The 27,914-nt window shown below is 33.8% G+C and overlaps 4 protein-coding genes and 1 long non-coding RNA gene across 7 annotated transcripts; 2 read left to right on the top strand and 3 right to left on the bottom strand.

Annotated features, from left to right (window-relative positions):
- Positions 1-15: 15 nt before the first annotated feature.
- Positions 16-4,164, top strand: LOC107011234 (chloride channel protein CLC-b). The gene is made up of 6 exons (XM_015210647.2): positions 16-459; positions 560-760; positions 896-1,073; positions 1,766-2,298; positions 2,549-3,698; positions 3,835-4,164. The coding sequence occupies exons 1-6, from the start codon at positions 272-274 to the stop codon at positions 3,937-3,939; spliced, it is 2,355 nt and encodes a 784-aa protein (XP_015066133.1). The 5' UTR covers positions 16-271; the 3' UTR covers positions 3,940-4,164.
- Positions 4,096-5,719, bottom strand: LOC107011235. The gene is made up of 3 exons (XR_001455854.2): positions 5,587-5,719; positions 5,318-5,468; positions 4,096-4,556 (listed from the first exon to the last, which is right to left on the bottom strand). It is a non-coding gene; the product is annotated as an uncharacterized LOC107011235 (long non-coding RNA).
- Positions 5,720-6,497: 778 nt separating this feature from the next.
- LOC107009280 (triacylglycerol lipase 2) lies at positions 6,498-11,550 on the bottom strand. 3 transcript variants are annotated; one of them, XM_015208590.2, is made up of 9 exons: positions 11,200-11,550; positions 10,965-11,084; positions 8,217-8,357; positions 7,958-8,068; positions 7,699-7,842; positions 7,553-7,593; positions 7,359-7,438; positions 7,162-7,257; positions 6,498-7,022 (listed from the first exon to the last, which is right to left on the bottom strand). In XM_015208590.2, the coding sequence occupies exons 1-9, from the start codon at positions 11,398-11,400 to the stop codon at positions 6,700-6,702; spliced, it is 1,257 nt and encodes a 418-aa protein (XP_015064076.1). In that variant the 5' UTR covers positions 11,401-11,550; the 3' UTR covers positions 6,498-6,699. The 3 variants fall into 3 exon arrangements, with proteins under 3 accessions (XP_015064076.1, XP_027770132.1, XP_027770131.1); XM_027914331.1 differs by lacking the exons at positions 10,965-11,084; positions 11,200-11,550 and adding an exon at positions 10,275-10,315; XM_027914330.1 differs by lacking the exons at positions 10,965-11,084; positions 11,200-11,550 and adding an exon at positions 8,912-9,083.
- A 566-nt stretch (positions 11,551-12,116) lies between these two features.
- On the bottom strand, positions 12,117-17,146 carry LOC107011604 (probable inactive leucine-rich repeat receptor-like protein kinase At3g03770). Its single transcript, XM_015211175.2, has 7 exons — positions 15,036-17,146; positions 14,814-14,947; positions 13,983-14,226; positions 13,327-13,538; positions 13,168-13,193; positions 12,869-12,980; positions 12,117-12,666 (listed from the first exon to the last, which is right to left on the bottom strand). The coding sequence occupies exons 1-7, from the start codon at positions 16,384-16,386 to the stop codon at positions 12,436-12,438; spliced, it is 2,310 nt and encodes a 769-aa protein (XP_015066661.1). The 5' UTR covers positions 16,387-17,146; the 3' UTR covers positions 12,117-12,435.
- Positions 17,147-22,537: 5,391 nt separating this feature from the next.
- LOC107011494 lies at positions 22,538-26,984 on the top strand. Its single transcript, XM_015211020.2, has 13 exons — positions 22,538-23,078; positions 23,177-23,252; positions 23,663-23,868; positions 23,938-24,024; positions 24,131-24,223; positions 24,307-24,461; positions 24,805-24,889; positions 24,964-25,050; positions 25,129-25,248; positions 25,869-25,970; positions 26,051-26,221; positions 26,325-26,424; positions 26,601-26,984. The coding sequence occupies exons 1-11, from the start codon at positions 22,722-22,724 to the stop codon at positions 26,216-26,218; spliced, it is 1,536 nt and encodes a 511-aa protein (XP_015066506.1). The 5' UTR covers positions 22,538-22,721; the 3' UTR covers positions 26,219-26,221; positions 26,325-26,424; positions 26,601-26,984.
- The last annotated feature ends 930 nt before the right edge of the window (positions 26,985-27,914 follow it).

Below are 27,914 nucleotides of genomic sequence, written 5' to 3'. Positions count from 1 at the left end.
TCTTTTCAATAATTTAGAGTTAATACCTATATCATGTTCCAAGTGGAGTAACCATTATCTGATTTTTTAAAAACACCCAAGTTGTGCCTATAATCTATCAACTCATGTTCAAGAAGAAGACAAACGTACATGTGAAAACAACCAATATGATTCTTGCTCTTCTCTGCCTTTGAATCCCCAAAAAAACAGGATAAAACAACTTGGTATCTTCTTCTTCTGAACCAACCAGTGGAGGAGCTCTAGATTTTTTTTTTGCAATTTATTATCTATTATGGAAGAACCAAGATTAGTAGAGGAAGCAACAACAAATGACATCAATGGACAACTCAATGAAGAAGAAAGAGATCCAGAGAGCAATTCATTGCGACAGCCTCTACTCAAAAGAAACAGGACACTGTCATCCAGTCCATTTGCTTTGGTTGGAGCTAAAGTCTCACATATCGAAAGTTTAGACTATGAGTAAGAACAATTCATAATCAAAATTTAGATTTTCTTTACTTTATGCATTACCTGGGCCAACATGAATTGAATGTCTCCTAATTGAGTGTGTCTGTTTTAGGATCAATGAGAATGATCTCTTCAAGCATGACTGGAGAAGGAGATCCAGAGTTCAAGTATTACAATATGTATTCTTGAAATGGTCACTGGCATTTTTGGTTGGGCTTCTTACAGGAGTTACAGCAACACTTATCAATCTTGCAATTGAAAATATTGCTGGCTACAAACTTCGTGCTGTAGTGGACTATATCGATAACAGAAGGTTAGTGATGTTAATTGTTCTAATGCTTCAATTCCATTCCACTAGCTAGTGACTATTGACAAGATCAAAGAATCACCTCAATTGAATTGAATATGGTAAATTCATAATTGAGATTGTAACAAATAATGTTTACAGGTACCTTATGGGATTTGCATATTTTGCGGGTGCTAATTTTGTGTTCACTCTGATAGCCGCCCTTCTCTGTGTGTGCTTCGCGCCTACTGCTGCAGGGCCTGGAATTCCTGAAATCAAAGCCTATCTCAACGGTGTAGATACTCCCAACATGTTTGGAGCAACCACACTTTTTGTCAAGGTGCGTCACAAAACCAATTTTATCAGTGATGCTGTGGGCGTCTTTCAGAAACAGCCTCTCTACCTTACAAGGTAGGGGTAAGGTCTGTGTACAAACTGAGTATGATGTTATTGTTGGCAATTCAGGTTGCAGACAGATTATCATGCCATCAATATACTATTGAGATCTTATTGAACTAGATGTATAAATAAATAGGATTACAGCAAATAACATCTTTTTAGCCTACATATAGAAAGCTTGATCTCTATCTTTAAGTAATCAGATAAAAATGAAAAGAAAATTTTAGAATCGACTGCGCTCATCCAACAAGGAACATCCGTCAGGGTATCTAATCTACTTCCAACATCCAGTAGTTCAATCCTTTACTAGAGTCACTGTCTTGTTTCTCATGTGGCATTATAATACAAGAGCTTCCATGAGACTCAAGTTTATATCTCTCAATTGAATTTGCTATTTGTTGAGTAACACAATTTCCCTATCATAAAAATGAATGGAACTGAGAAAATTACATATACTTAAAAACAAATATGCAAAATCTCCATACTAAAAGATTCAAAATTTTGAGAGATTTGACATGTTTTCTTTCCCTTTGATTGATTTGTAAAAGTGTTCATTAAAAGTCAATTATGCTACTTACCAATTTCTTTTTAAATTTTATTTATCTAAACAATCTTTAATCTCTTGGCTCACAGATCATTGGAAGCATAGCAGCAGTTTCTGCAAGCTTAGACCTTGGGAAAGAAGGGCCATTGGTTCACATTGGCGCTTGCTTTGCTTCCTTACTAGGTCAAGGTGGTCCAGATAATTACCGACTCAAATGGCGTTGGCTCCGTTACTTCAACAATGATCGGGACAGGCGAGATCTCATCACGTCTGGATCATCATCAGGTGTGTGTGCTGCTTTCCGTTCTCCAGTTGGTGGTGTCCTATTTGCTTTAGAGGAAGTGGCAACATGGTGGAGAAGTGCACTTCTCTGGAGAACTTTCTTTAGCACAGCAGTTGTGGTGGTGATACTGAGGGCCTTTATAGAATACTGCAAATCTGGCAAATGTGGACTCTTTGGAAGAGGAGGGCTTATCATGTTTGATGTGAGTGGTGTCAGTGTTACGTACCATCCTGTGGACATCATCCCTATTGCACTGATTGGAATCATAGGTGGAATTTTAGGAAGCCTTTACAATTATGTCCTCCACAAAGTTCTCAGACTCTACAATCTCATCAACGAGTAAGTATCAACTCTTCCACATTCCTAACTAGATCATCAAACAGTCACTCGGTTCTCGGGATTCAAAAAGCAATGCATATCCACAAAAAGTGAACTTACTGGGACTAGAATCATCTCGAGACTTTGATCCAACTGCCCCTGCATCTTTTTAAGTTTGAATTCTATTCAAACACGGTCTTCTTATCACATTTAATTGCACTCTAGATGCAAATTCCAGACTTCCAAACATTGATCATTTTATATCTTGCAGGAAGGGAAAACTACATAAGCTTCTTCTCGCTCTGAGTGTCTCCCTTTTCACCTCCATTAGCATGTATGGACTTCCTTTTTTGGCCAAATGCAAGCCTTGTGATCCATCAATTCAACGGTCCTGTCCTGGCACTGGAGGGACAGGAAACTTCAAGCAATTCAACTGTCCAAACGGCTATTACAATGATCTCGCTACTCTTCTCCTTACAACCAATGATGATGCAGTACGAAATATTTTTTCCATAAATACTCCCGGTGAATTCCAAGTTTCATCTCTTATTATCTACTTTGTACTGTATTGCATCTTGGGACTCATCACTTTTGGGATTGCTGTGCCATCTGGTCTCTTCCTTCCAATCATCCTCATGGGTTCAGCTTATGGTCGTTTGCTTGCCATTGCCATGGGATCATATACAAAAATTGATCCAGGGTTGTATGCCGTTCTCGGAGCAGCTTCCCTTATGGCTGGTTCAATGAGAATGACTGTTTCTCTTTGCGTCATATTTCTTGAGCTGACAAACAATCTTCTCCTTCTGCCAATAACAATGCTTGTTCTTCTTATATCAAAAAGTGTAGGAGACTGCTTCAACCTAAGTATTTATGAAATAATATTGGAGCTGAAAGGTCTACCTTTCTTGGATGCCAACCCTGAGCCATGGATGAGAAATATCACTGTTGGTGAACTTGCTGATGTTAAGCCACCGGTAGTTACACTTCGTGGAATTGAGAAGGTGAGACGTATCGTGGAGGTCCTGAAGAACACCACACATAACGGATTCCCTGTAGTAGATGAAGGGGTGGTACCACCAGTGGGGCTGCCAATTGGGGCAACTGAATTGCACGGTATTGTCCTAAGAACTCATCTACTTTTGGTTCTCAAGAAAAAGTTGTTCCTTCATGAAAGACGGAGGACAGAGGAGTGGGAAGTGAGAGAGAAATTCTCCTGGATTGATTTAGCTGAGAGATGGGGTAAGATTGAAGATGTGGCAGTTACAAAGAGTGAAATGGAGATGTATGTTGACTTGCATCCCTTGACCAATACAACCCCCTATACTGTGGTAGAAAGCATGTCAGTGGCTAAAGCAATGGTGCTCTTCAGACAAGTAGGGCTTCGCCACATGCTCATTGTACCGAAATATCAAGCAGCAGGGGTGAGATTATAAGCAAATTTCAGTTATTTATCTTATGCAGATATCTCCCTCCTATCATAGTCTAACGATACACAGAAAAATTCATATCGTAGAAGTGATAAAAGCATTACTAACATTATACCATGCTCATTTTCAGGTATCTCCGGTGGTGGGAATCTTAACCAGGCAAGACTTGAGAGCCCACAACATTTTGACTGTTTTCCCTCATCTGGTGAAGTCAAAAAGTGGCAAAAAGCACTGAATCTCTCATGAGAAAACAGATACCAGTATGTTTCTGTGAAATATTCTTTTCCAGATTCCTTTGATCTATCCTTCTCTATTTTTCTTTCACTTTTAGCAGTTTCCATTCTTTCACATATTTTATAGGAAGAGACACCCGAAGAGAGTGAGAGCTATATTATTATGAATTATTTGACACACATAAGAAATCATTTATATATACATCATTGGTACAAATTCAGAGAAACGTAGTTTATATAAAGTGACCACAATATAACGCAAGAATGACAATGATGTGATATAATCTTGTGCCATCGATGAAAACTTTCCAGAATAGAAATCTGTCCTTACTCCTAAGTATTGTTCAGTTTGCAAGTTACCTGAGTCGATTATGAACTTCAACCATAAACAATTTTTTGAAGATGAAATATTCAAAAGCTCCTTACTGCTTCTTGAAAGATTCCTTCTTCTTGGTGTTGTATCCTCTATATCTCTTTTTAAGTACAGAATCTCAATACTGCATCCAGGCACATTAATTTCTTCGATTTGACCATCAATTAGAAACTTATGCTCCGAAACAGAAAAGGATCATAGAAGCAGACTATAACAAGAAGCACCCAGCCTGAGCAGCTATGTATTCTGTTCCAAAACAGACAACACATTGGCTCCCCAATAACAGACAAGTGTCTAGTGTCTACTGAGAACTATATGAAAGAAGTTTGACATTGAAATTTAAAAAGAAAATATCAAAATAATAAGAGGGAACTTTTAAAATTTTGACAGATTATCTACACCCTTAAAATTGGAGGAATTCTTTTTTTTTTTTTTACTTTCCTCTAACAATCTTTACATGCTAGACGCCTCCCCCATCCCCACCCCTCTTCCAACACCGGAAAATTCTATGAAGGAATGCACATTCCGAATTGCATTACTAATGCTCAGTTTCCTCATTTTGATGCAAAGAAGGTCTCCACATATAAATCCAATATCAGATGAAATTAAAGACGGGCTTAGTCTAAATGTCAATCCTCAATAGAGCAGATGAAAATCCTAAATGAATAATAAACTTTTAAGGATAATATAGTTTCAATTTTGAGGGAAAAGGCATCTTTAGCACCTAAAGTAAAGTAGACAGAACTGAATGGTAGCAATTGAGGATTTTACAGGAACACAAAATCGATTCCACACATGGCAATAACATTGTTTTTCTCCTATGATTCCACAGTATAATCCAAATTTGTAGAAAGGCTAACTTCAAAATTCATGTTGATGTGATAAATAAATTGGAGTTAAAATTATAAAAAACAATGTAATGTAATAAAACCTTGTCATAGTTGAGTTTACTAATTACATTATAAAAAAAATGGAATATTTTATGGTTAATGGATCTTTTCAATTACCTTAAGAAAGCTTCAACCAAATCAGCGAAATAAAATTATTCTGGATTTCCGCAGAACTTCCCCGGTCACAGCTAATATGAATAAGAACTTAAAGGTAAATTATTGATTTTCCTCAAGCTCAGTTGTGCTTAAATTCCTTGTATGGAGATACCTACAAGATAATAGAAAGTTACTAAGAAATAAAATAATCAATGTACTGAATGGAAAGATAACTGGAAAACAGATCCCTCGGCCTAAGTTATGCGGACTCTTCACTTTCTATGCCGTACCTGTGTTGGATTCTTCAAAATACTCTACTTTTGGTGAATCCCAGGCACCCTTGACATTTTTGAAGAGTCCGAACAACATAGCCCTTTGGCACATATATGAGCTACTATGGCCTTCAAATTATGAACCATATCATCACATTAACTACACATCTTATAGCAGCTACTTCTAAAACCAGGAGTTGTTCTGCAAAACCCCCAAACCAAAATCATCTTAGGCAGCAAGTATCCCTATTCTCTATCATCCATAGCAGTTATACAGAGGTTCACATATCCAATTATAACCCCAATTTCCTTCATTTTCCCCGTCTAAACTCAGAGTAAGACCTACCTTCTCAAATGATTTCTGATTCTCAATCCTCAGGTCTATGTAACTTTACCCACTCCCCCTTTCATCTCCCTCATTTTATGACAATACCAAAGCGAAAGTGCATATATCTTAACTAGGTTATTCATGGTAAACATAAATGTTGAAGAATCGCAGAGCTTTAAAGTCGGAGATATCGTACTATAAAAGTTTTTCATATTTTCATGCGTCCAATAAGCTGGAGCAAGAGCTTGATATATGAATCGTGAATGAAAACTGAGTAACTGAAAATGAAATCAACAAAAACTAAAAGATTTGCAGCAATCATGGAGGGAAAAATACTCTTACTTTTGTCAGAGGCAAAATCTGTGCAGATTCATAACGGGCAGCAGGAGGCAGTCAGCAATAGAATCACAATCTTTATTTTGATGGTTACTTGTCTCCTACTATTATGTTTATATTGTTCACAAATATGTTAATTTTATTTCAAAATAAAATAAAATAATACATTGTGAAACTTTTTTTTTTTTTCATAATACATTAAGAAACAACACTAACAATTTTTTCAACCACCCAAACAGAGGGTTAGAAGACAAAGGAAACCATGTGCAGCGTAATTTCTTGCGATATACAACAAAAGTTGATGCCAACTTTCAAAGTTTCTTTGAAAAAATATATAACATATACAGTGGTCACACATACCATTTCAATTATGATTAGATTTTCAATGCGGATACAATGTGTTTTTGCTAAGTTTTTTGTAAAACAAAATCCGATATATTACTAGCTTATTTCAATCCCAAAGGTGTTCATCCTTGGTTTCTGAAAAAGGAGATAATCTGGTTGTAGACGATATCCTTAGCAGTGATCCCAATGATGAAGTCTGCATGAGCGTAATCTTTGATATACTGAACATGTAGCTTCTCTACATCGTGGTACTTGAGATTATCAAGTAATGTCTCAACATCTTGAACATCAGACAGTGCATCTTGGCCTCCATAGCTGAGAAACAGAGGAAAATCATGAGGGATATTTGTCAAATTGTACCTTGGAGGTTTGGTTTCACCGTAGTGCGCCTGATTGAAGTCGTTGCTCCCATAGTCATATTTCGACAAGACACCATCTCTAACAGCTGCATGAGTTTCAAACAGTTACATGGTGATTCGGTATTTTTGGTTGGTTGGTTGATTATTGGAGCCAATACTAACTTGTTTAGGACTGAGGTATTGTTGATTGATTTCGTAAATAGTACTTAAAAAAAACAAACTTACTCTGAGACAAATGCACGAGGTTCTTAGTTGATGTAGACTGGGGCTCGTTCTTCAAGAAATGATCGACCGTGGAAGCATTTAGACAGCAGTTCTTTCCTATATTCATAGAGGAAAGTAATTTAGCTTGGAACTTGTGATCATTACAAATGACTCCCATCTGTAAATGATGAAAATGTTCTCTTAGGGAAGATTAGTACCAGTAAGTGCAGTTATCAAGTCATAACAGTCCACCCCAGCTTGAGCACATAAGACCTTGAGAAAATCGGACACAGGCTCACTACCACAAAGCGTCAAAAATTGAGGTAAATGTGACAAAAAGGGAAAGGGGGTGGGGGGACAAGAAGGGCAAATTCAGAATACTATTTGTAAGTAAGGTGAAGCAAATTTTTACCCCCTTGGATTAAACTCTGCAAGACCAAATATTGTAGTGATCTGTTGACATTGGAAACCATAAACATCAAAAAATCACAATGTATGCATTGCTCTTAAGCTTTGCAAAATGTAAAGAAAAGAAGTGAAGCTAGATTTTGCCCTGACCTCGCTAACAAAAGCTCTAGCAGCAACATCACCGAGTGCAGTGGTCATATGGCTCAAATAAGCAACTGGGCTGAGCAAGGCTGCTGATTTTACCTTGTCTATTTGTTTCCCTTCTGAAAAGGACGCCAATGCTATCAAGGTGCCCTGTTAGTTCAGAAAATAGACAGATCAAAAGGTCATTATATCATGTATTGGAAGGATAATAAATGTTTTGCCACCTACAATAGAGACTAATGTTCTGTTCTCTTTCCAAATTTACCATTGAATGGCCTATATAGTGAATTTTCCGCCCAGTTTGTTTAAAGACAAGGTCAACAAGAGCAGGTAAGTCATGTGCGACAAGATCATCCCATGTCCAATTCCAGTAGTCCTGTAAACCAGAATGAATAAAACCTTTAAAGATTTAGAGCTATTTAAGTAGCTTGACATCATTCCTCCCTTTACCCAAATTCTTTTTATCAGTTTTGCTAGCATTATGAAAAATGTATAGTTCATTAAGGGGGAACTGAAGGAGATACCGCACTATCAGGATCAAGAGTGACATGGCGACGGCTATATCTGGTTCCCCTGATATTGGAAATCCAAACATCAAAGCCATTATCTGCCAAGATCATCGCCGGTGATTGTGCTGGTGAATTCTGCAGCCATGTTACTCCATCCTGCAAAACGGTGACCATATTTTACTTCCTTCATCCACAGTTGCAGTGAATTAAGATTGAAATGTTCATCAACTTATTGTGGGTAGTAATTTGATTGGAGACATAGAAAGAAAGATTTTTGACACATAATCTAACTAAATATCGAATATATCCTTGCATCAAACAATTTGTATAGATTGTAGTGATGGCTCAAAATAAGTGATGTTCATGGTAAAATGTTAATATAGTACCAAACAGATTTAAACGGAAGAATAACAGTTGTTGAGTATTCATAAACCTCATGGATACTAGCTTGTGGTCAAATTCTTTATATATATATATATTAAGAATTCGATTAATTAACATGATTTGAATGTGAATTCAATTATTACAGTAGTACTAACTTGAGTCATAGTAGAAAGTACGAACACATAAACTTAAAAATTCTGAATTCGCCTCTAATGGTGCAAATTCACAAGCATTCAGGGTTAGTAGTACACAGAGCAAATTAATGGTCATTGCATATACCTATTCGAAGAAACATACAAATGGCAATTCTGTGTTTTGTAATTTACCTTCTCGTGAGCGCACTAGCCTACAGAAACAGCCAACCTCTGAGTCTGTGGTTGACTAATTAAATTACGCCACATTTACGTAATGTGAGACAAGATTTGGAATCTTGAACTTCTCTACGTGTAAAAGCTACTTACATTTCAAAATTTTATGCAATCTGAAGAGAATGGGATATGGAAATTACAGGCCTTTTAGCATACTGGCTTCAAACGAGGATTTTTGAATTTTGGATTTTATAGCCATGATAATTGAGTTTTATATATATTTAATCAATTTCTTAAGGTAAGTACATGCGTCAAAGTAAAGGGCAAACATACAAATCCCACTAGTTTATGACCTAATTACATGCCTTCTAATGAGTTCTTCAAAATTACCTTCCGTACCAGATTTTAGTCCCCAGATATATGTATCTACACATTGTATTCAAATAAATTTGCATGTATCTGGAATATACTTATTGTCTGTTTGTGTAATTAGGTAATTTCCAAAGTAAAAGCATATTGAACTCTCGAACATGCTTTTATTCTAGCTCATAACTAGGATGACTTTGTTTTAATTTTTATACTAAATATCTAATACCCGTATTGATATCCTATTATTTGCACCATGTAGGGCCTCGAACAAGAAAGCTTTGCTTATCAATGATTTTTCTATACTCAAAATTTAAACCTAAATTTCTCATTATAAAAGAAATAATTTTATCCACTGCGGCACTTGCTTTTTGTGTTATTTATGTGTACTGTGTACACTGGGTACATAGTGTAATGTTAATCACTCAAGTCGATAAAAAAAATCCCACTTTGTGAAAAGATTCACGCATAGGACAATTAGGGTCGAAAATACAATTTCTGTTTCTTGGATCAGAAGTGGGGACAATAACTACGAAAGACGATAAACTCGTGTTCACGAGAAAGATTCCATTTCCCAAACACCATCAGCTAGTGAAAGTATACACTCTCTTGCTTATTACACGCTCTGTTTCTAATTATTTATTTATTTTTTTAATTATTTATTTATTTTGATAAATTAAAAAATGATAAATTTTATTTATTATTATATTCTTAATTAATTATAAAAAGGTAGAATGTTTTTAGAAAAAATAATTTTTTAATTTATTTACTTCATGTTTAATACGGTAAAATGACAAAATCAATGCCAATTATGATTTTCTTAATAAATATGTTAATTCAAAAATGAATAAGTAATTAAAAAAAGAGGATTAGTTTGAGTAGACAAAAAACAAAATATAAATTATGATTAAAAATATTACATAAAATTTATGGCTATATATTTTTTTTAATAAATTTGTGGTATTAAAATTTTCATAACATTTTTTGTAAATCCGAATAAAGGAAGTATAATTACCTTGACTATTTCCAGACATAAGCGAGGGCGGATGCAACGAATAGTGTATACGAACCAGACCTACTAACGATTAAAAATATAATGCGTTCAATTTAAAATTCTCTCTCAACTTCTAGACATGAGGCAACCTAAGCAATTATTAAGAGTTAATGATTTAAAACTATTGAAATTTGTAAGTTTCCATATATCAACTATCAATTATTTTATTTAGCTATTTAAATTTTTGTTTTTATACTAAAATATTTTCTTCGTTTTGAAAAGGATGACCTAGTTTGACTTGGAACGGAATTTAAGAAAAAAAAGGACTTTTTAATTTTATGATTCTAAATTAAAGTTATGTCAAATGTATCAAACTGTCCTTTAATCTTGTGGTTTTAAACATGTCATGTGAAAAGTTAAAGGTTGCCAAAAAAAAAAGAATAAAATCATTATTTTTTAAATAAATTAAAAAGGAAATAGGGAAATTTTTTTTTTAAACAAAGTGAGTATAACTTTATGTTGAGTTGATCAAATATTATATTCAGTCGAAAATGACTAAATTTTATAATTGATAAGTCATGATTTCTCATAGTGAGAGTTTGATTCTACACATTATAATCTTTTCCCCATTTCCCCAATTAGAGAGGGGAAAAGGACTGGATTTTATAGTCACGCGTGAAACAGTTAGAGCTAAAGCCCAGAGATGCTTACCACAAGAACGCCGTGCTGCAACAGTACTGGCTGCCTGTTCATCTTCGGCCCACCATCTCCTCCTACACGGCCTTCTGGTATTCTTTGTACGCTAAGTATGTATCCATCATCAGTTGTTACCTGAGAAAACAGAAACACATAAATTATACGGATAGTAGATTAGGATATGGCTTTCTGATTCAACCAGCTCGATCGGTAAAATAGAGGGAGAAAAATTGAACGATTGTTAATTTACCTCAAATTCCTGGCATTTATAACCATGAACAGTGACGGCAGAGGCGCACATTCCACTACCCACGCCATTATAATCGGTTTTGAAGCCAGAATGAACAGATTTCCTGCTAGAGCCTAATGACTCGTATGGCTCCACTGCTAAGATGAGTAATGCCATTAAACTTAAAATGCTTAGACTCGGAAAGTTTCTTAGTTCCGCCATTCTATTAGAAACACGGCGTGAGGAAGGAAGATATATTGCAGACAGTGTTATGCTCTGTAAAATTAAAGCCAGAACTATTTATAAGTGGAGAAAACAGTGGGAGGGAGCTGTGACCGAGAAAAGAAGGAAAAAATGCACACAAGCCCTCAATTCCAAAAAGAGACTCAAATACTCCCTCTGTTTCAAAAAAAAGTAAGCCTAACTTAATTTGAAACGGAGTTTAAAAAAAGAAAGAAAACTTTTTAATCTTATTATTCTAAATTAAAGTCATGTTGAAAATATCAAAATGATCTTTAATTTTGTGGTCCTAAACATGTCATGTGAAAAGTTAAAGTTAAATTATTGCCAAAAAAAGTGAAGGGTCATTCTTTTTTAAACAGACTAAAAAGAAAATAGGATATTTCTTTTTGAAATAGACGGAATAAATTATTTCAGACTCCAACCCACAACATTAGAGTTAGAGGTGGAGAGCGATTACTATCTAACGACTCGTCTTGTCTTGTCGAACTTGTTGTAATTCGATTACTAATTGTTCAATTTTTTTAAAAAAGTAAACTTTACCTACATGAAAATGACATGCAAGATAAAATAAGTTGCTATATTCATTACAAAAATACTTCAAATTTCATTGTTGAAAAGTATGTTATAGGGTTTATGAGGATTTTGAGGGACTCTAGTCTCTTTGATTTTCTAATACGCATAAGCATGAAGGGCAATTTTTGAGGTTGCACAGCTACTAAGCTTTTCTGTCACTTTCATTTCTATCCTTTTGGAAGGAGGGTAATACAAATTCATGTGAAGACTAGGTCTCTGTTTTGCAGCATCACCTACTTCTAAATTCTGAAGTCCAAAGAATCGACAAATTTACATTTTTATACAAAAGAAAATGATAACGAGGACTAGAAGATTGAACATGAGGCTGAGGTTCGCAACCATCTTGTGCTTCACAAACATCATGCATTCAACCGGAACCCAATTGAGACAGCGGCATGAGAAAGTATTGCTGATGAGGTGCAGTTGAATTACTTGAATACCTCATGACAATGAAGTTGCATCAGATCTTTGATCTGTATCGGCTGTAGCCTGGACTTGAGCTGCATATTGTAGGTTCCAGAGGACATCCTCAAACGAGGGGCGACTCTGTGACTCAGGAGATATGCATTTGTTGGTGATTGATATAACAATTGACAGAGACTCTTGGGAGCTAGTGGTTAGCACAGCTGGATCCACAATTTTACGCCTACCATCTTGGCTACCAAAGGATGTCTGTCATTGGAAAAAAAAATAGATTTTACGTCTTACCTTCAAAGTCATAGTAAATGTGTCACAGACATTCATTTCAAAACTCCTTAAAACTACAAACGGGACGAAAGTTTGTGATCCACAGTAGAAACAATGCTGAAGAGCATTCTCTGCTACTGCCAATGAGAAAGGAGTTGCATATCAAAAATCAAAATTAGTTCCATACCATTTCGTTGAGCAAAAATGTTTCTCCTTTTCCACTTAAAAAAGGACCCACCAGCGACTCCAATAATATGAAACCAAAGTTATACACATCGTCCTCTTTCTTCCTCGTGTTCCTGCATGAGAAGAAATGTACAAAATACTAATATTGAGAATATGTATCTGCTCAACAGTCTTGAACTGTCATTGCATTTTATCCATCTCTAAAGGATGCCATAGTCAGAAAAACTATCAGAGTTGGTCTAGGAATAGAAGTTGCAAACAAACTGCTGCGTGACTCTATTTGGGGAAAGATTTACATACCAGGTGCTGTGGCCATCTCCTTTTGCCTGAAAAGGGATATCATCAGTATCAGATATTACCCTAAAACATCAACAACCCAGTGTAATAACGGTCGGGGGAGGGTGGGGTGTACGCAAACCTTACCCCTATCCTTCATCATATGAATATCATTCAACATACCTCAACTTTTTCACTTTCTTCCGTAAGGATTGACATTCCATAATCACTAAGTTTTGCAATCTGATGCTCATCAAGCAATATACTATCTGTCTTCAAGCTATTGCCGAATGAAGGAGGGATTACACCCGTGTGGAGAAAGTGCACAGCCTTGGCAACACCAATCAGAACCGCCAACCTGTCTGACCAGTTAAGGACCTTTCCTGGAGTAGTTTCTGCAAGTGAAAATGATGATTTAACAAGGAAAAGATGGTCAAAACATTTCGCAGTGCAAGTGTCAGTCAACAGACCATGCAAAGAACATGCGATCAAGTATATCTCGACAAATCAATGAAATGCTAACACAGATTGCTTCATCAAACTACAGTAATTGTCTTTCACTTTGTTGTAAAATTTCAGATCGCAAGCTTAGAAAAACAGAAGGAAAGAAACTATTCAGAAGATAACAATACTTTGTATTTGTACTTACCAGCGAATAAACAAGACACAACAAATTCATGTCTTAACCCCCTTCCCCGCACAATATTAAAAAAAAGACAGATGCACCAAAACTGATATACTAAACCGTTGTCTATAAATTAGCGACCAGCACAAACAGCCGAGCACAATCAAGTATATATCTGTGGAATTGTTGGTACTAAAATATTTACACCACTGACCTGAAAGACGAGCACGGAAGTTTCCACAAGGAATAAATTCATAAACCAGAAAAAGTCGGTGGACTGTTGAGTCATCTTGCACCCCATCATCAATGCAGTGACCCAGAAGGCTAACTAAATGGGGATGGCGAAACTTTGACAGCAAATCCATTCGAAGTTTGAAATTCCAACTAGTGCATCGTCTATGAATAGTTAATTCCCTTACAGCAACATAGGTTCCATTCTCTAATTTTCCCTTGTAAATCTGAGATGGAAAGAATGACATAGAAGGGTGTTAAGCTAAGTTAAATTGTTCAACTTCGATCCCAAGAAAGAAAAAATCCTGGGACAGAAGGCTTGAAGAGATATCAACTCACTGCATATGCATTTTAAATAAGTGAATCAAGCGCACTGGCTTTATTGATATTAATTTGCAAAGTTCGCAGATACCAAATCAAAATGCAGATTACTTCTAACTGTGACCACCATTATATGGTATTAAATTGCACAGTCAAGATGCATATAGCATTCATGAACCTATACAATCAATCATAAAGGCAAAAAACTGTTTAATCAACTGCTTATGTTGACAACTTGTGCATCTGTTTAATCGTTTGATATGAGTTATTCAATGAAACCTACCTACAAAACTAATATGATTTGCTTCAATCAATAACGAAGATCAAGACCTCTGGAATAATATGGCATCATATGGACAAAACTAACTAAGCAACAACTTTAATTCTTCCGACAAAACATAAAATAAATTTGAATGGATATATGCGAGGAAACAATACACTAAGACCTATTCCTACAATTATTTGGGAGTCATAAATAGTTTCAGAGCAGTACTTTTCCAATGGAGCCTTCACCGAGTAATGCTGATTTATCAAAAATTTCTGTCGCTTCCCCCAACTCTTCCATGGAGAACACCCGATATGATGGGGCACCTTGTGATCCTAGTGCTGCTGTTTGAGAAATGATTCCTGAGGTAAAATAAGTTAAAGATACTCTAATCAAATCCTGGAAAAAATTTAGAGTTGACACTGAAAATGAAGTCAAACTACAACTTACTAGCATTTGCCAGGAGCTCAGCAGAAATATTGGGCTGTGCATTATCTTGCACAACTTTGGGGAACATGTACCGATCCATACAGTGACGTGCATGTTGTCTTCTACAAAAGATGAGAATAACAACTGCCAAAAACACAACAAGTATAACAGTTCCCCCAACAACACCTACCAATATTGCTATCTCTTTTCCAGTGGTTTGTTTCTTTGCCAAACTAGCTTGTTTGCAGTAGGATTCAGAGTGCTGATATTGTATATCCAACAAGCAGTTTCCACTAACCTTTACAATTCGCTTATCCGAACTGGCATTCAAGCAAGAAGGAAGCATACCAAGCAGTCTATTATCAGAAATATCAACAAAACCAAGTTCACTCCCACAGTTGAGATGTTCAGGAAGTGAACCACTCAGAACGTTAAACGCTAAATTCAAGTAACTAATACTTGGCAAAGAGAACAAATCAGCAGGCGGCGTTCCGGTAAGAGCATTATTTGACAGATCAAGGTGTTGTAGTTGATTCAGTTTGCCAAATTCTTCTGGGACCTCACCAGAGAAAGCATTACTACTAAGAAGAATAGTGGTCAATCCTTGTGGCAACAGTGGCAGTTCAGAATCCAAATGATTTTCTCTTAAATCCAACAAATTCAAATTCGACAAAGCACTTAAATCAGGTAATTCACCAGAAAGTGCATTATGTGACAGAACAATATCAGTAAGGCTTGTGATTTTAGAAATTGAATGAGGAAATTTACCCTTCAACCTATTATTCTTCATGCTTAAAATAGTGATATTAGGTAACAAATCCAACCACTCAGGGACACTCTCATTGAAAAAATTGCCATCAAATGTCAAAGTATGAAGCTTCACCATTGTAGACATCTCAGATGGAATCTTACCAAAAAGAAAATTCGAACTCATATCCAGAACTTCTAGCGAAGACAGCCGATGAATTTTAACAGGGAGAGGTCCCCAGATGCCCAAAGAAACCAAAGTGAGAACTTTTAAACTACTTAACCTTGTCAAAGTGGTAACAAATGAATCAATGGAGAAACGTTCAGATAAGGTATTGTTTGGAACTGCAACTCCATGGAATTCATTGACCTTTACAAGCTTATCTCCCTTGATTTTGAGCTCAGTAACAGAGTTATTCTCGCAAATAATGCTCATATTCAGTGTTGAACCCAAACTGCAAAAATCCCCATTGTAATTCTCCAAAACATCCAACTGCACTGGATATTCCAAGTGCCTCCGTAACTGAAGAAGAATTTGAGTTTCATAGGACCCTAATTGATGAGTATTTGGGATCAATAAAGCCCACATGAATAGAACTATGACAAATATCTTTAGGCACCCCATTTAACACAGTCCTCTTAAAACTCTACAGAAATTTATGAATAAGCTGAAGGGAGCAATTTAAGCTTCCAATCAGTTCAATTTTTGCAGACCTCAAGCATATTTTTTTTTGTCTAAATCTGCGGAAAACTCCAAATGGATAGAATATTTTTGGATGAAAATTAAACTAAATTTTCTGAACCAAACGCAAATCTTGACAAAGACCCATCAAGAAAAAACAAAGAAACAAACTGAACTGCACATTGACGGAGGAATGTTTTGCTTTTTTCGTGGCAGAAATATTTTGGAAGAAGAGAAAACAAATAGAACAAAAACCCACTCTGGGGGTCAAGAGAAAGAAACAAAAAGAACAGAGAAGTGTATAATGAAGCACTAATAAATGGGTCTTGTACGGGTAAAGAGGTGGAATTAAAAGAAGCAAAAAAGTGGAGTAGAGTAGTATATATAATGGAGAAAAATGGAGAAGTTGAGTTGCTATAAAAGTACCCGACAGAAGAAAGAATTTAATGCTACATGCATTGAATGAGAAGAAGATAAGTTGTCTGTCGCGGGTTTCATGAGGTTTCCGCCATTAATGGTGACCTTTCCGTTGGGGGTTCGGTTCTTGCAGTCTGCAGAAGAAAGATGGGCTCTTATCAATATTTTTCACTTACACAGTCCTCAAAACATAGTTTACCCCCATGTGACAGTTTTAATTACAAGCTTTGTTTTTGGCCTTGGCATTGCCCATCAAAGCCGATTTATTATGTCAAAAGTTATAGCGGATAAAAAAACACTAATTTCGATCCAGGCCACCTTTACTCTTCGTGAGATTCGCTATAGACAGGATTACAAGATATTATTATGTGCCCCTTCATAAAGGAAGACTCCTACAAAGAGTTGATCAAGTCTTATAGAAGCGAATATCAATCTCTGTCTCATTCAGCGAAGCAATCTGTCTTCAGACATGATATAAGATTTTTATTTAGTGCAAAACTGGAAATAAGTCGAACGATGGCTAAGAGAAATCTTAAGATATTGATATTACCCACTTTATTTCAATTTATATCATATCGATCATATTTCGAACATAATATATAAATTAAGATTTTAGATTTGACATCAACACTTCGATTCAAATATGAATATTTAAATATATTTTTACGTGTTACATCAGCATCAGATTGTATATTCATGAGACATATGAAAGCAAATTGAGATATATAAATATACTTGCAACCTCGATTTAAATGTATTTTTATGTATTATGCTTCAATTATATATTCTTTCGAGTCTAATTTATGATGTGTTCAATTAATTAAAAAAAAAGCATATATCTTTTTAAATATTGAAACGATTAATTATTATAATTTTCTTTCTATCTACAAATAATTTCTATTAACTTTAATCTTGAAACATCATGATTTTCTCATAATGTTGATTATTCTTTTAGGTATGTATATAATTGAACAGACACAAACTTCATGCTTGAAATAAAAAAAATTAGGTTGGAGAACTGTTACTATAGTACTAGTATTATATTATATTATCAGAAGGGTAGTTGGTTTAAATGTCGTATACTCTGCTGGATTTGCTGCTACAAATAAATCTAATTGGTTTAAATAACAAATCAAATTTCAAATTTCATTCCAAACAAAAACAATAATAATGTACCTAGTGAGTTTCATAAATGAAGTTTAGAAGAATGAGATGTACATGAATTTAAAGTATTATTACTACTATTAAGAGTTTCTATTATTAAATAGAGACGATAGTTTTGATAAATGTCTGAATTTGATGAATTCAAATATCATATAAAATTGTACTTCTTCCTTCTTTTCAACCAAATAGATTTGTTGAACGCAAAATTTTAAGTTTCTTTTTGGAAAATCGCAAATATCTTTCTAATTATGATCAAAATTTCAGCGACATACTTTAATTAAACCAAGATTTTATTATTCCCTGAATTTATTTTTTTGTAATTTTATGCCCCTTTTGTCTTACGTGAAACACTTCGTAACTGCATGCAATTCAGACGCGTGAAAAGATATTTCGATGCCACATAAGTCATAGAAGTGCACAAAATTACAAAAAAAAAAAAGTTTAAGTGATAATAGAACCTTAGTTTAATTAAGATGTGTCAGTGAAATTTCGATCATAGTCCAAAAATACTTGTGCATTTTTCCTTTTTTCTTTAACATATCAATAAATAATATTAATAAAACCTCAAAAAACCCATATATAAAACAATGTATTTTTGCTCGGAATGTAGAACAAATCATTTTTATGCTAAAAGTAAAATTTAAATATGAGATAATCTTTTGATATGAAAATGCTAGTAAATAATGCAGGCAAATTGAAAGAAAAAGGTGTATTATATACTTTAGTATTTCAAATCTACATCTCATAAGAAAAAGCAGCAGTTCAAAATCTAATGTCAATTGCCAATACTAAATTAAGTTTTAAGTATATATATTTATTTAGAAACAAAGCTAAAATATTTACTTGATTCATATTTACTCGTTTATATTTAATTTAATATATTTGTAAGAATGACAATTTTATTATAATATTCCTATTAATTATTTTATATTGGGGGATGAACTAAAAATAATTGTAATATTTAATAATAAAAGTAAAATAGATATAAAATAATAAATTATTTTTAAATTATAAAAATAAAATAAATATCTATTTTTAATATAATGTAAATAAATAAAAATTATTTAAAAAAAAAAGTAAACTACTTTCACTTTCCATGCTGATTAGGTTAATGCTTTTCAAAAAAGAAAAATTAATTAAACTAGCTCCCATAATAATTGGTGCCTTTATCATCAGCATCATATTTTTTTAGTTTAAGGATAATGATTAGTGGGTGATGCATAATTTCATCACTTCTTTTGAGATTAACTTTTATGGATGCCTTGTTCATGTCGATGGTTTCAAACACTAATTTATTTGATTATATTAGTATTTGGTTAAAATTATATTATGTATTGTGTAAATTACTTTTGAGAATAATGTTTTTAATATATAACCATTTTATTTTTGAAAATTTACATTTGAAAATTCTAATTAAAAGAAGAGAAATTTCAATTAATCAGATACGCCACGATTTTAATTTTGTTAAGTCATTTGTCATTGTGCTTTTTCTTTTTTATAGGCATTTTTGGAGAAAAAAACTTTTCCAATTTAAAAAGTTTGACCAAACAAGTCACTATTAGTCAATTAAAAATTAAATTAAAAAAGTCACTACTTATTCTCAACTAATTATTGTTCCCTTTTTTTGAGTAAAATGAAAAGAATATTATTAGTTTCCATTATTATTCAAAATTTTCCTTAAATTATAAGTTGGTTATTTGGACTCTAGTCTTGTAATTTACTAGATTTCTGTTTGTCTCTCTTTTCGAGTTTCACATGCCTGGGGATTCCTCACAAATCTGTTCTAATGATTATTTGTTTGCGGTGATGAAATTGTTTTATTTTTAATTAGATATTTTAAATTTAGATATATTAAATTTTATTGAAAGTATTATTTTTAATAGATCTTACAGTACGCGATCTGAATTTAATCAGGCTCAAATATGATCTCCAAACATGAGAGGAAAACCAATGAATAAAACTACACATAATTTTAGAGATTATTTTTAGATATGATTATATTTTATTGGCAAGTTCAAATAATCTCTTCGAATCTAAGCATTTAACGTTTGTTAAAAAGGATTTTTTTTTTTTGAAAAAAAGGAAGTGAGTTAAAACTTTTAGTTGATTTCTTTTCTTTTTTTTGATACACAAGTGAAAAATATTATTGAGAAAATAGTTGGATAATCCTCCAATCTGTTATTGAATAACGTCGTATAGATAAAGATATGATATGTTGAAGGATATGTCACCTATGAAATTTATATTTTCTCTAATTCTTTAATTTCTTATTTAGAGAATATGTTTATAATTTTTTTAATCAACATATGTTATGAGAAAAAAAATTTAAACTTGTACAATTAACTTTTAGATATTGAACAATACACAACATAATTTTGAAAGATATGACTCTAAAAGTTATAGAGCTTTTTCCTTCAGAAAACTGAAGATTTTTTATGATAACGCTTATTTTATTATCATTTCCAAAAAAAATTGGGTTAAAACCTCAGTTATTTTTTAAAAAAAAATCCAACAAATGCCACCCCATGCTTGTACTTTTTTTTTCTTGTTCCTATTATTTTTTATAATATAAGATACAACACATCAATAGTTTAAAGCTTGTCGTTTGACTCAATTATTGCAATTTCTACATATAATAATAATAATATATAGTATTGTAAATTGCAATATGTGTAATTTTAGCTTTCTATTTGCAAATTGCAATTGGAATCTAATACAAAAGTTTCAAATACATTTGTTTCCCAAAAGACAAAGCTAACTTACAAAGAAATTAAAATACATAAAGCGGTTTGGTAACCAAAATTAGGATATCGCTTTCGAAATTAAATTTGAAATTACATTTGTTAACTATTTGATTTGGTCTCTATATTTCTTGAAAAGTCTCGTAAAACACAAAAAAAAATTAATATGTTTAGTAAGTTGGAAGACAATTGAAAGATAAATAAATCATCTTTTTCTTGAAAATTTGTAAGAAGTTAGTACTCATCCATGAACTACTAGTTTTATATTTGTGACGTAAAGAGTATACCTACAAATAAACATTATAAATGTACAAGTTTCTCTATTTTTTACATAATTTATTAATTTCTTTTTGTTTAGATTCAATGAAAAAATGCAAATGAGATTAGGTATTCGATGATTTCGATTAACTAGTTGGCCATTTTCCTGCTTATGGTTTAGGAGACTTAATCGAATTATGTTTATTAATTGTATTTTTTATCAAGTAAAGGGGTACTTAAAGTAAGGATAAAGTTTGATCTGGCTGATTTTTAAAATTAGTGCTAGTTTATGGGACCATTATAACCCTTTTTGACTAATAATCATTATAATTACTAATAGCAAGCTTAGAACACAATCACTTTATAAGGAAAAATGAGTTGGTGTAATAGATGGTACTAGAAAGAAGGTCAAGAATTGATACATATAGTCTTTATATCTTAAAACTTAATGTCGATCATATACATGTCAAACATAATTTACTTCGATTTGTTTATCCTCCAAAATTATTACTTTAAAAATTAACTGAACTAAAAAAATCTACTGAAGATCTTCAATTTAATAGGAGTAAAAGAATAATATCAATTATGAGTATCGTAAGAGTAATTGTAGATCCAAAACAACTATATATTAAAAAGATACTTGCGATATCTCAAATTCTTTATGTGCTTTAATTTGAGGAAACTTAAATGTTTAAGCAATAGATGCAAAAATTCATTACTTAATATTTTCCATCATTCTTCTGAAATTCGCATGTAGCAGAAATTTAATGCATTGTCCTGTTTTTTTTCAAATTTAGTGCATACCAAAAATTTAGTACACTGAATGCCTTTCGCATTTTTTATATTTTATCATTGGCAAGAATAATAGGGATCTTTGATAGTAGATTAATCTAATATATATATATATATATATATATTAGATTATGTATAAATAATATTATATTTGATATTTAGTTAGTATTATGTATAAGATAATGGATAAATTACGGAAATTTAACCTTTTAGTTTACTTATTACCATTATCCCCCTATAAGTTTTATAAATTTTTGAAATCCCTTATTTTCGCGCATTATATTAGTGTATCTCGCGCATCATATTACTGTATTGTGTATAAAGTGTATCTCGCGCATCAAATTAGTGTATCTTATGCATCAGATTAGTGTATCTCGCGTATCAAATTAGTGTATAATATACAAAATGTAATGTATCTTACTTAACGATTAATATATCTCGCGCATTAGATTAATATATGATCGCTTATGTTATTGTATCCGTTTTGAAGGATTTTTATATTCATAAACTTTTAAGAAAAGAATTATAATTTTACCTTAAAATTATATGATTTCTATAATTTGCCCAGAGATTATTTGTATATAATTTTATACGAAATAATAAAATGAATAACTGAATCTCACCTAACAAATCACTAAATAAAATACTTATTTAAATTTTATTATATTATATAACTAATCCGGAATTCTAGATTATCCACGTTTCCCTCCAACAAAAAAGTTTGTTAATCAACAAAATTATCCATCCGCCATAAAAAAAATATCTGCAACTCTACCTAATAGAGGCTAAAGAAGCTCGACAGTGATAGCTCTCATCTTCACCATTTCATAAACAATAAAACCCTAAAATTCTTCATCAATTTCGATTTTCAATTTTTCTAACCCTAATTTCTCTTCCTTTCTACTCATGGACTTGGTTTATTCACCAATGGCTAAATGCATTTCAGCTCCGTTTCCTTCTTTCACTCATCGGCCACTCGCACTGTTTTCTAGGGTTTCTATTTCCCCCAAATATGCAAATGCTCGTCGTTTGTGGAAGATGTGTTCTGCTTCCAGCTCAGATACACTTGTTGATAATGGTCCGGTTAAGGAAGGGCGTAAATCTCTTGAAGTTGCTAGTAAGAAAGAGGATGAGTATGGGGACTTGAAATCATGGATGCACGAAAATGGATTGCCTCCTTGTAAAGTTGTTATTAAGGATAGGCCTTCGCATGATGCTAAACATCTGCCTATTCACTACGTTGCTGCCAGTGAGGATCTTCAGGTCCATTTCGCATCCGGTTAATGGTTTTTTCTTGGTTTTGGGTCAACTTGTGTTTTTTTTGTTTGTTGATAAGGTGAGGTCAACTTGTACTTTTGCAGGCTGGTGATATTGCTTTTGCTGTTCCGAATTCTTTGGTGGTAACGCTTGAGAGAGTTCTGGGAAATGAGACCATTGGTAATGTGCTTTCTTGGTTTTTGCAAGTACACTATCCATTTGATAACTATGAATTAATTGTTATGTTGCTTGTCAATTTTATGTTAGAAAATAAATCACGTAATCAATGACTAAATCCCCATAAAATTAGATGCATTGACTCCCGTACTCCTCAACATCATTCTTTTTGGGACAGAGTTAGTAAACTGAAAGCTGTGTGGATTGCTGACTCCCTTTAGTTAGAGAGAGGAATACTTCCACCCTGATTGTGCAATTCATAGAAGCAATTGAAGAGTCTAATTTTTAATCACTTTATGCAAGTAATGTGGCCAATAATGCTTTGTTGGAAATTATGGGTGTTTCAATACAAGATGTATAGTTGTCTTCGTGCTGGCAAAATAAAAAGTTGATTAGAAAAGTTTGTTTCACAGCGGAACTCTTGACAACAAACAAATTGTCTGAACTAGCCTGCTTAGCGCTTTATCTCATGTATGAGAAGAAACAAGGAAAGAAATCGTTTTGGTACCCTTATATAAGAGAACTTGATCGCCAGCGGGCAAGGGGTCAGCTAGCTGTGGAATCCCCTCTTCTGTGGTCAGATGCTGAACTTGATTATCTGACAGGGAGTCCTACTAAGGTATTTTAAGTTTCCATCTGTTGATAAATATCAGAAATATCTTCATTATTAATTTTGTTGAAAATTTAGGCTGATGTTCTGGAGAGGGCTGAAGGAATCAAGAGAGAGTACAATGAGCTTGATACAGTCTGGTTTATGGCTGGATCGCTGTTTCAGGTTTCTAATTTGTTCTGTTCTGAATTTTTTCGTTGGTGCTTCATTGCACTCATCTTGGTCAATTATCTGATTGATTCTGATGTTAGCAACATTCTTTCTTGTGCAGCAATACCCATATGATATACCCACTGAAGCATTTCCTTTTGAGATCTTCAAGCAAGCTTTTGTTGCGGTACAATCATGTGTTGTACATTTGCAGGTTCGTCACCCTGATGATGGCATTTTGTTTATATTTCTATGTGTAAGAATGACTAAGCCAATTGATGCCCTTACCAACACCAGAAAGTTAGTCTTGCACGGAGGTTTGCACTAGTCCCATTGGGGCCACCATTATTATCCTATTGTAGCAACTGCAAAGCAATGCTAGCTGCAGTTGATGGTGCAGTGCAACTGGTCGTTGATCGCTCTTATAGCGCAGGAGATCCAATTGTCGTGTGGTATGTAATCTGCCATCTACATGTTTTGTTAGTATTTAAATTTTTCTTCAACTCAGAACACTTCACTTACTATATGGTTGTGTTTCAAATGTTGGATTGCACTCCGGTTTTGTGGAAATATAAAAAACTAATTCTATACTCTTTTTTTTTTTTTGGAATTTTCACCTCTATCAGAGACTAGCAACTAGTTACAACTTTGGATGGGTGGTTTGCTTACCTTATCGAAAAAGAATTACAAAATTGGATGGGTAGATGGACTTTGATTTAGACATAACCAAATCTATTGTCCTATGCCTTCTGTTTTTCAAGAGATCTTTAGCAATATGTTACTGCATTTTTGTAGGTGTGGACCACAACCTAATTCAAAATTACTCATTAACTATGGGTTTGTTGATGAAGAAAATTCATACGACCGTCTAATGGTGGAGGTAATATTTAAACCAATCTTCACACAATTGCATTAGTTCTTCAGTTTGGAATAATTGCCTTCAATTAAATTCAGGCAGCATTAAATACAGAGGATCCTCAATACCAAGACAAGAGACTGGCTGCTCAAAGGAATGGTAAACTATCAGTGCAAGCTTTCCAGGTAGAATTAGTTTTGAGGAATTTCGTCAGTGCTTTGTTTTTAATTTGAAGAGTTACAAAAGCTCTTATACTACAACAGGTATGTGTGGGAAAAGAAAGAGAGGCTGTGTTGGAGATGCTTCCCTATTTGAGATTGGGATATGTTTCAGATCCTTCGGAAATGGAAACTGTCTTATCATCTCAAGGTCCAATATGTCCGGTAAAATCTTCTGGCTGCTGTAAACTTCTTGATCATGGTTATATAAAGTTGAAATTGCATGGACTTAAGAAAAAGAGAGATTCTTGTAGACTACTTTCTTCTCTTGTTGGAAATATAGGCGCCCACGTCTTTATAATGGCGTGATATATTTAGCAATAATCCAGGCAATTTAATTTCAATTTGAACAGATTGAAATCATAAAAAGGATGCATGCTACCGTCTGCTTTCACATGGCAATTGATAATCATTTATTATTTCCCGCCAAGTGTTGATTTCTTTTACATTTCGTCTAGTGGTTGATGTAATTCAGTAGTGTGTCATTTCATGTAGCATGGAGGACTTGGTTCTTTTCAAATCAGGAGTTTGGCTACTTAGAGAAGCTTGGTGTCCTATTTTATGCTTATCTTCTCTCCAGTTGTACAAAAAATTTATTTGATGGTGTCTGGCAAGTAATTGCAGAAGACCATACTCTGGGTAAAGCAAGTATAAAAGCAGAAGGAAAAAGATTCTAATCGTCTCAACTATTCACTTTAAGTCTCAAACGACTTTAATGTGGCTGTTATCCTGTTACATCTTAACATTAGGTGTAACTCTTACATCTGTTTTTTTTTTCAATGCAGATGAGTCCTTGTGTGGAAAGAGCAGTTCTTGACCAGCTAAGTGACTATTTTAAGGCAAGACTGGCTGGTTATCCGACCACTCTAAGTGAAGATGAAAGTTTGGTAATCTCCTAAAGCTTTTAGAAGTTGAACTTTGATCTAAGCTCGTCAGCATGAATCTGATATCAGTTTACTTCTCATAGTTGGCTGACGCTGATCTGGATCCAAAAAAACGAGTTGCCACACAGCTTGTCAGGTTGGAAAAGAAAATTCTAAATGCTTGCCTGGAAACTACGGTGAACTTCATTAATCAATTACCTGATCACTCTGTATCTCCGTGTCCGGCTCCTTTTGCTCCAACACTGAAATGATAGGTCTCTCTCTTCTATCACCCCCTGCCCCCACCTGAACTTTCCCCTTACACTATTTCTACCTCTATTATGGAGTATTATTTTCTGAAAAGACACTTAATTGCAGAGATTTTGGATGAATCTTCATTTAAAAGCTGTGGGTAGATTGAGCATCTTTCTCAAGTGTAATCATACTGGGCCAAGTGCCAACTAGACTGCTCAATAAGGTCAGTGGAGTTGATATTATCTATCTATAGTGTCTAGAATGACTGTTGGTACTAGAAATTATTTGGTGTTACTGTACTGATGATTTTGCCTTGAATTTTAATTATTTAGCAAGTGGTGAAAATATTGGCAGTTTGGGACTATGCTTAATGTGTGATTTGCTTGTGTGTGTTTTCAGATGGAGCTTATAGATAGGGTAGTTTAAATCAAGTGAACCAAATGGAAAGGATATGTACGTTTGCTCTGTACAATATGGTGGCGTTTCTGTAAGATCCATCAAAGACCAATGTGTTCTTCTCTTCATTGTCATTCTCCTTGATTCCCCCAACTGTGTATTAGCGTCTTTGTTTTTTTGCCCCCCTTTCCCCCTTTTCTGTTCACATAGATCCTGGTGCATTTAAGTGTATAAAGAGAAAATTGTTATTCCAAGTGCATCATTGTGTTGGCCATCTATGTGATGTTAATCATTCTTTGTAAATAACAGTTTTGATGTACTGTATTCAGTCTGATTCTCTAGTCCGAGTATATGCTATTATGCACTATGAACATGTTCATAAGTCGATATTGTATGTTGGACACTATACTTATTGGAGATGAAATTACATGAATGGATGGACTCAAAGCTGGGGACTAGCTTTGATGATCTTCAAAAACAGTGACAGAATGCAGACGGATGGACTTTGCTGTGGATATATAAACTCCAATTTGGGTGAAAAAATATAAAGAATCGTGCATTGCAGCTGGGATTCAAATGAATTTTCTTGTTGTCTCTTGCACTACTTCAAGCGGCATACTCTGATAATGCCTGTTTATTGCTCTGGATTTTGAGGTAGGGAATAAGATATACTCATGCAACTTTAAATGAGATCCCATTTAAAACTTGCAGTAAGTGGAGTAGGTTTGAAGTTGATACTGATGTAATCCCTAATCATTAATATTAAGTACTCAAAATTATCTTCACAAAATAGGAACAAGGTGGTAGGTGTATATATCACCCTTTTAAAATTTCACCTGTGAATGTAGGGTGTTACTCCTTCTGTCCAACAATAGTTGTTCACTATTGACATATGTCTTTAAGAAATTATATATATAAAAATATAATTTTATTATATAAATACAATGTCTTGAAAAATATAATAAAGAACTATAAGTAGTGATAAGGGTAAATTATAAATTGAGTGCAAAATTATCCATTGATTTTATAAAGTAGACAAATTTAATTGAATATTCCAAAATAATATAGTGAACAATTATTTTGTTAGACGGAGAGAGAATGTGGTTACTGTACGTATTTTAGGATTTTTTTTTTTTTTGGAAAGATAATAATTATTTGGACAAATTAAACGTGATAAAATTCGTAAAAACTATACTAGATACATCCAATATAATATAATGATTAGTAGGCAATAAGGAGACGAAACATGTCAGAATTGAGGATGTTTAGATTGTAAGTCTATTCAACCAATTAATTGATGACAGCTAAATGCCGTGG

The sequence above is a fragment of the Solanum pennellii genome, chromosome 2 (assembly GCF_001406875.1).
Source record: "Solanum pennellii chromosome 2, SPENNV200".
Taxonomy (NCBI): domain Eukaryota; kingdom Viridiplantae; phylum Streptophyta; class Magnoliopsida; order Solanales; family Solanaceae; genus Solanum; species Solanum pennellii.
This window is presented reverse-complemented; position numbering and strand designations above follow the sequence as displayed.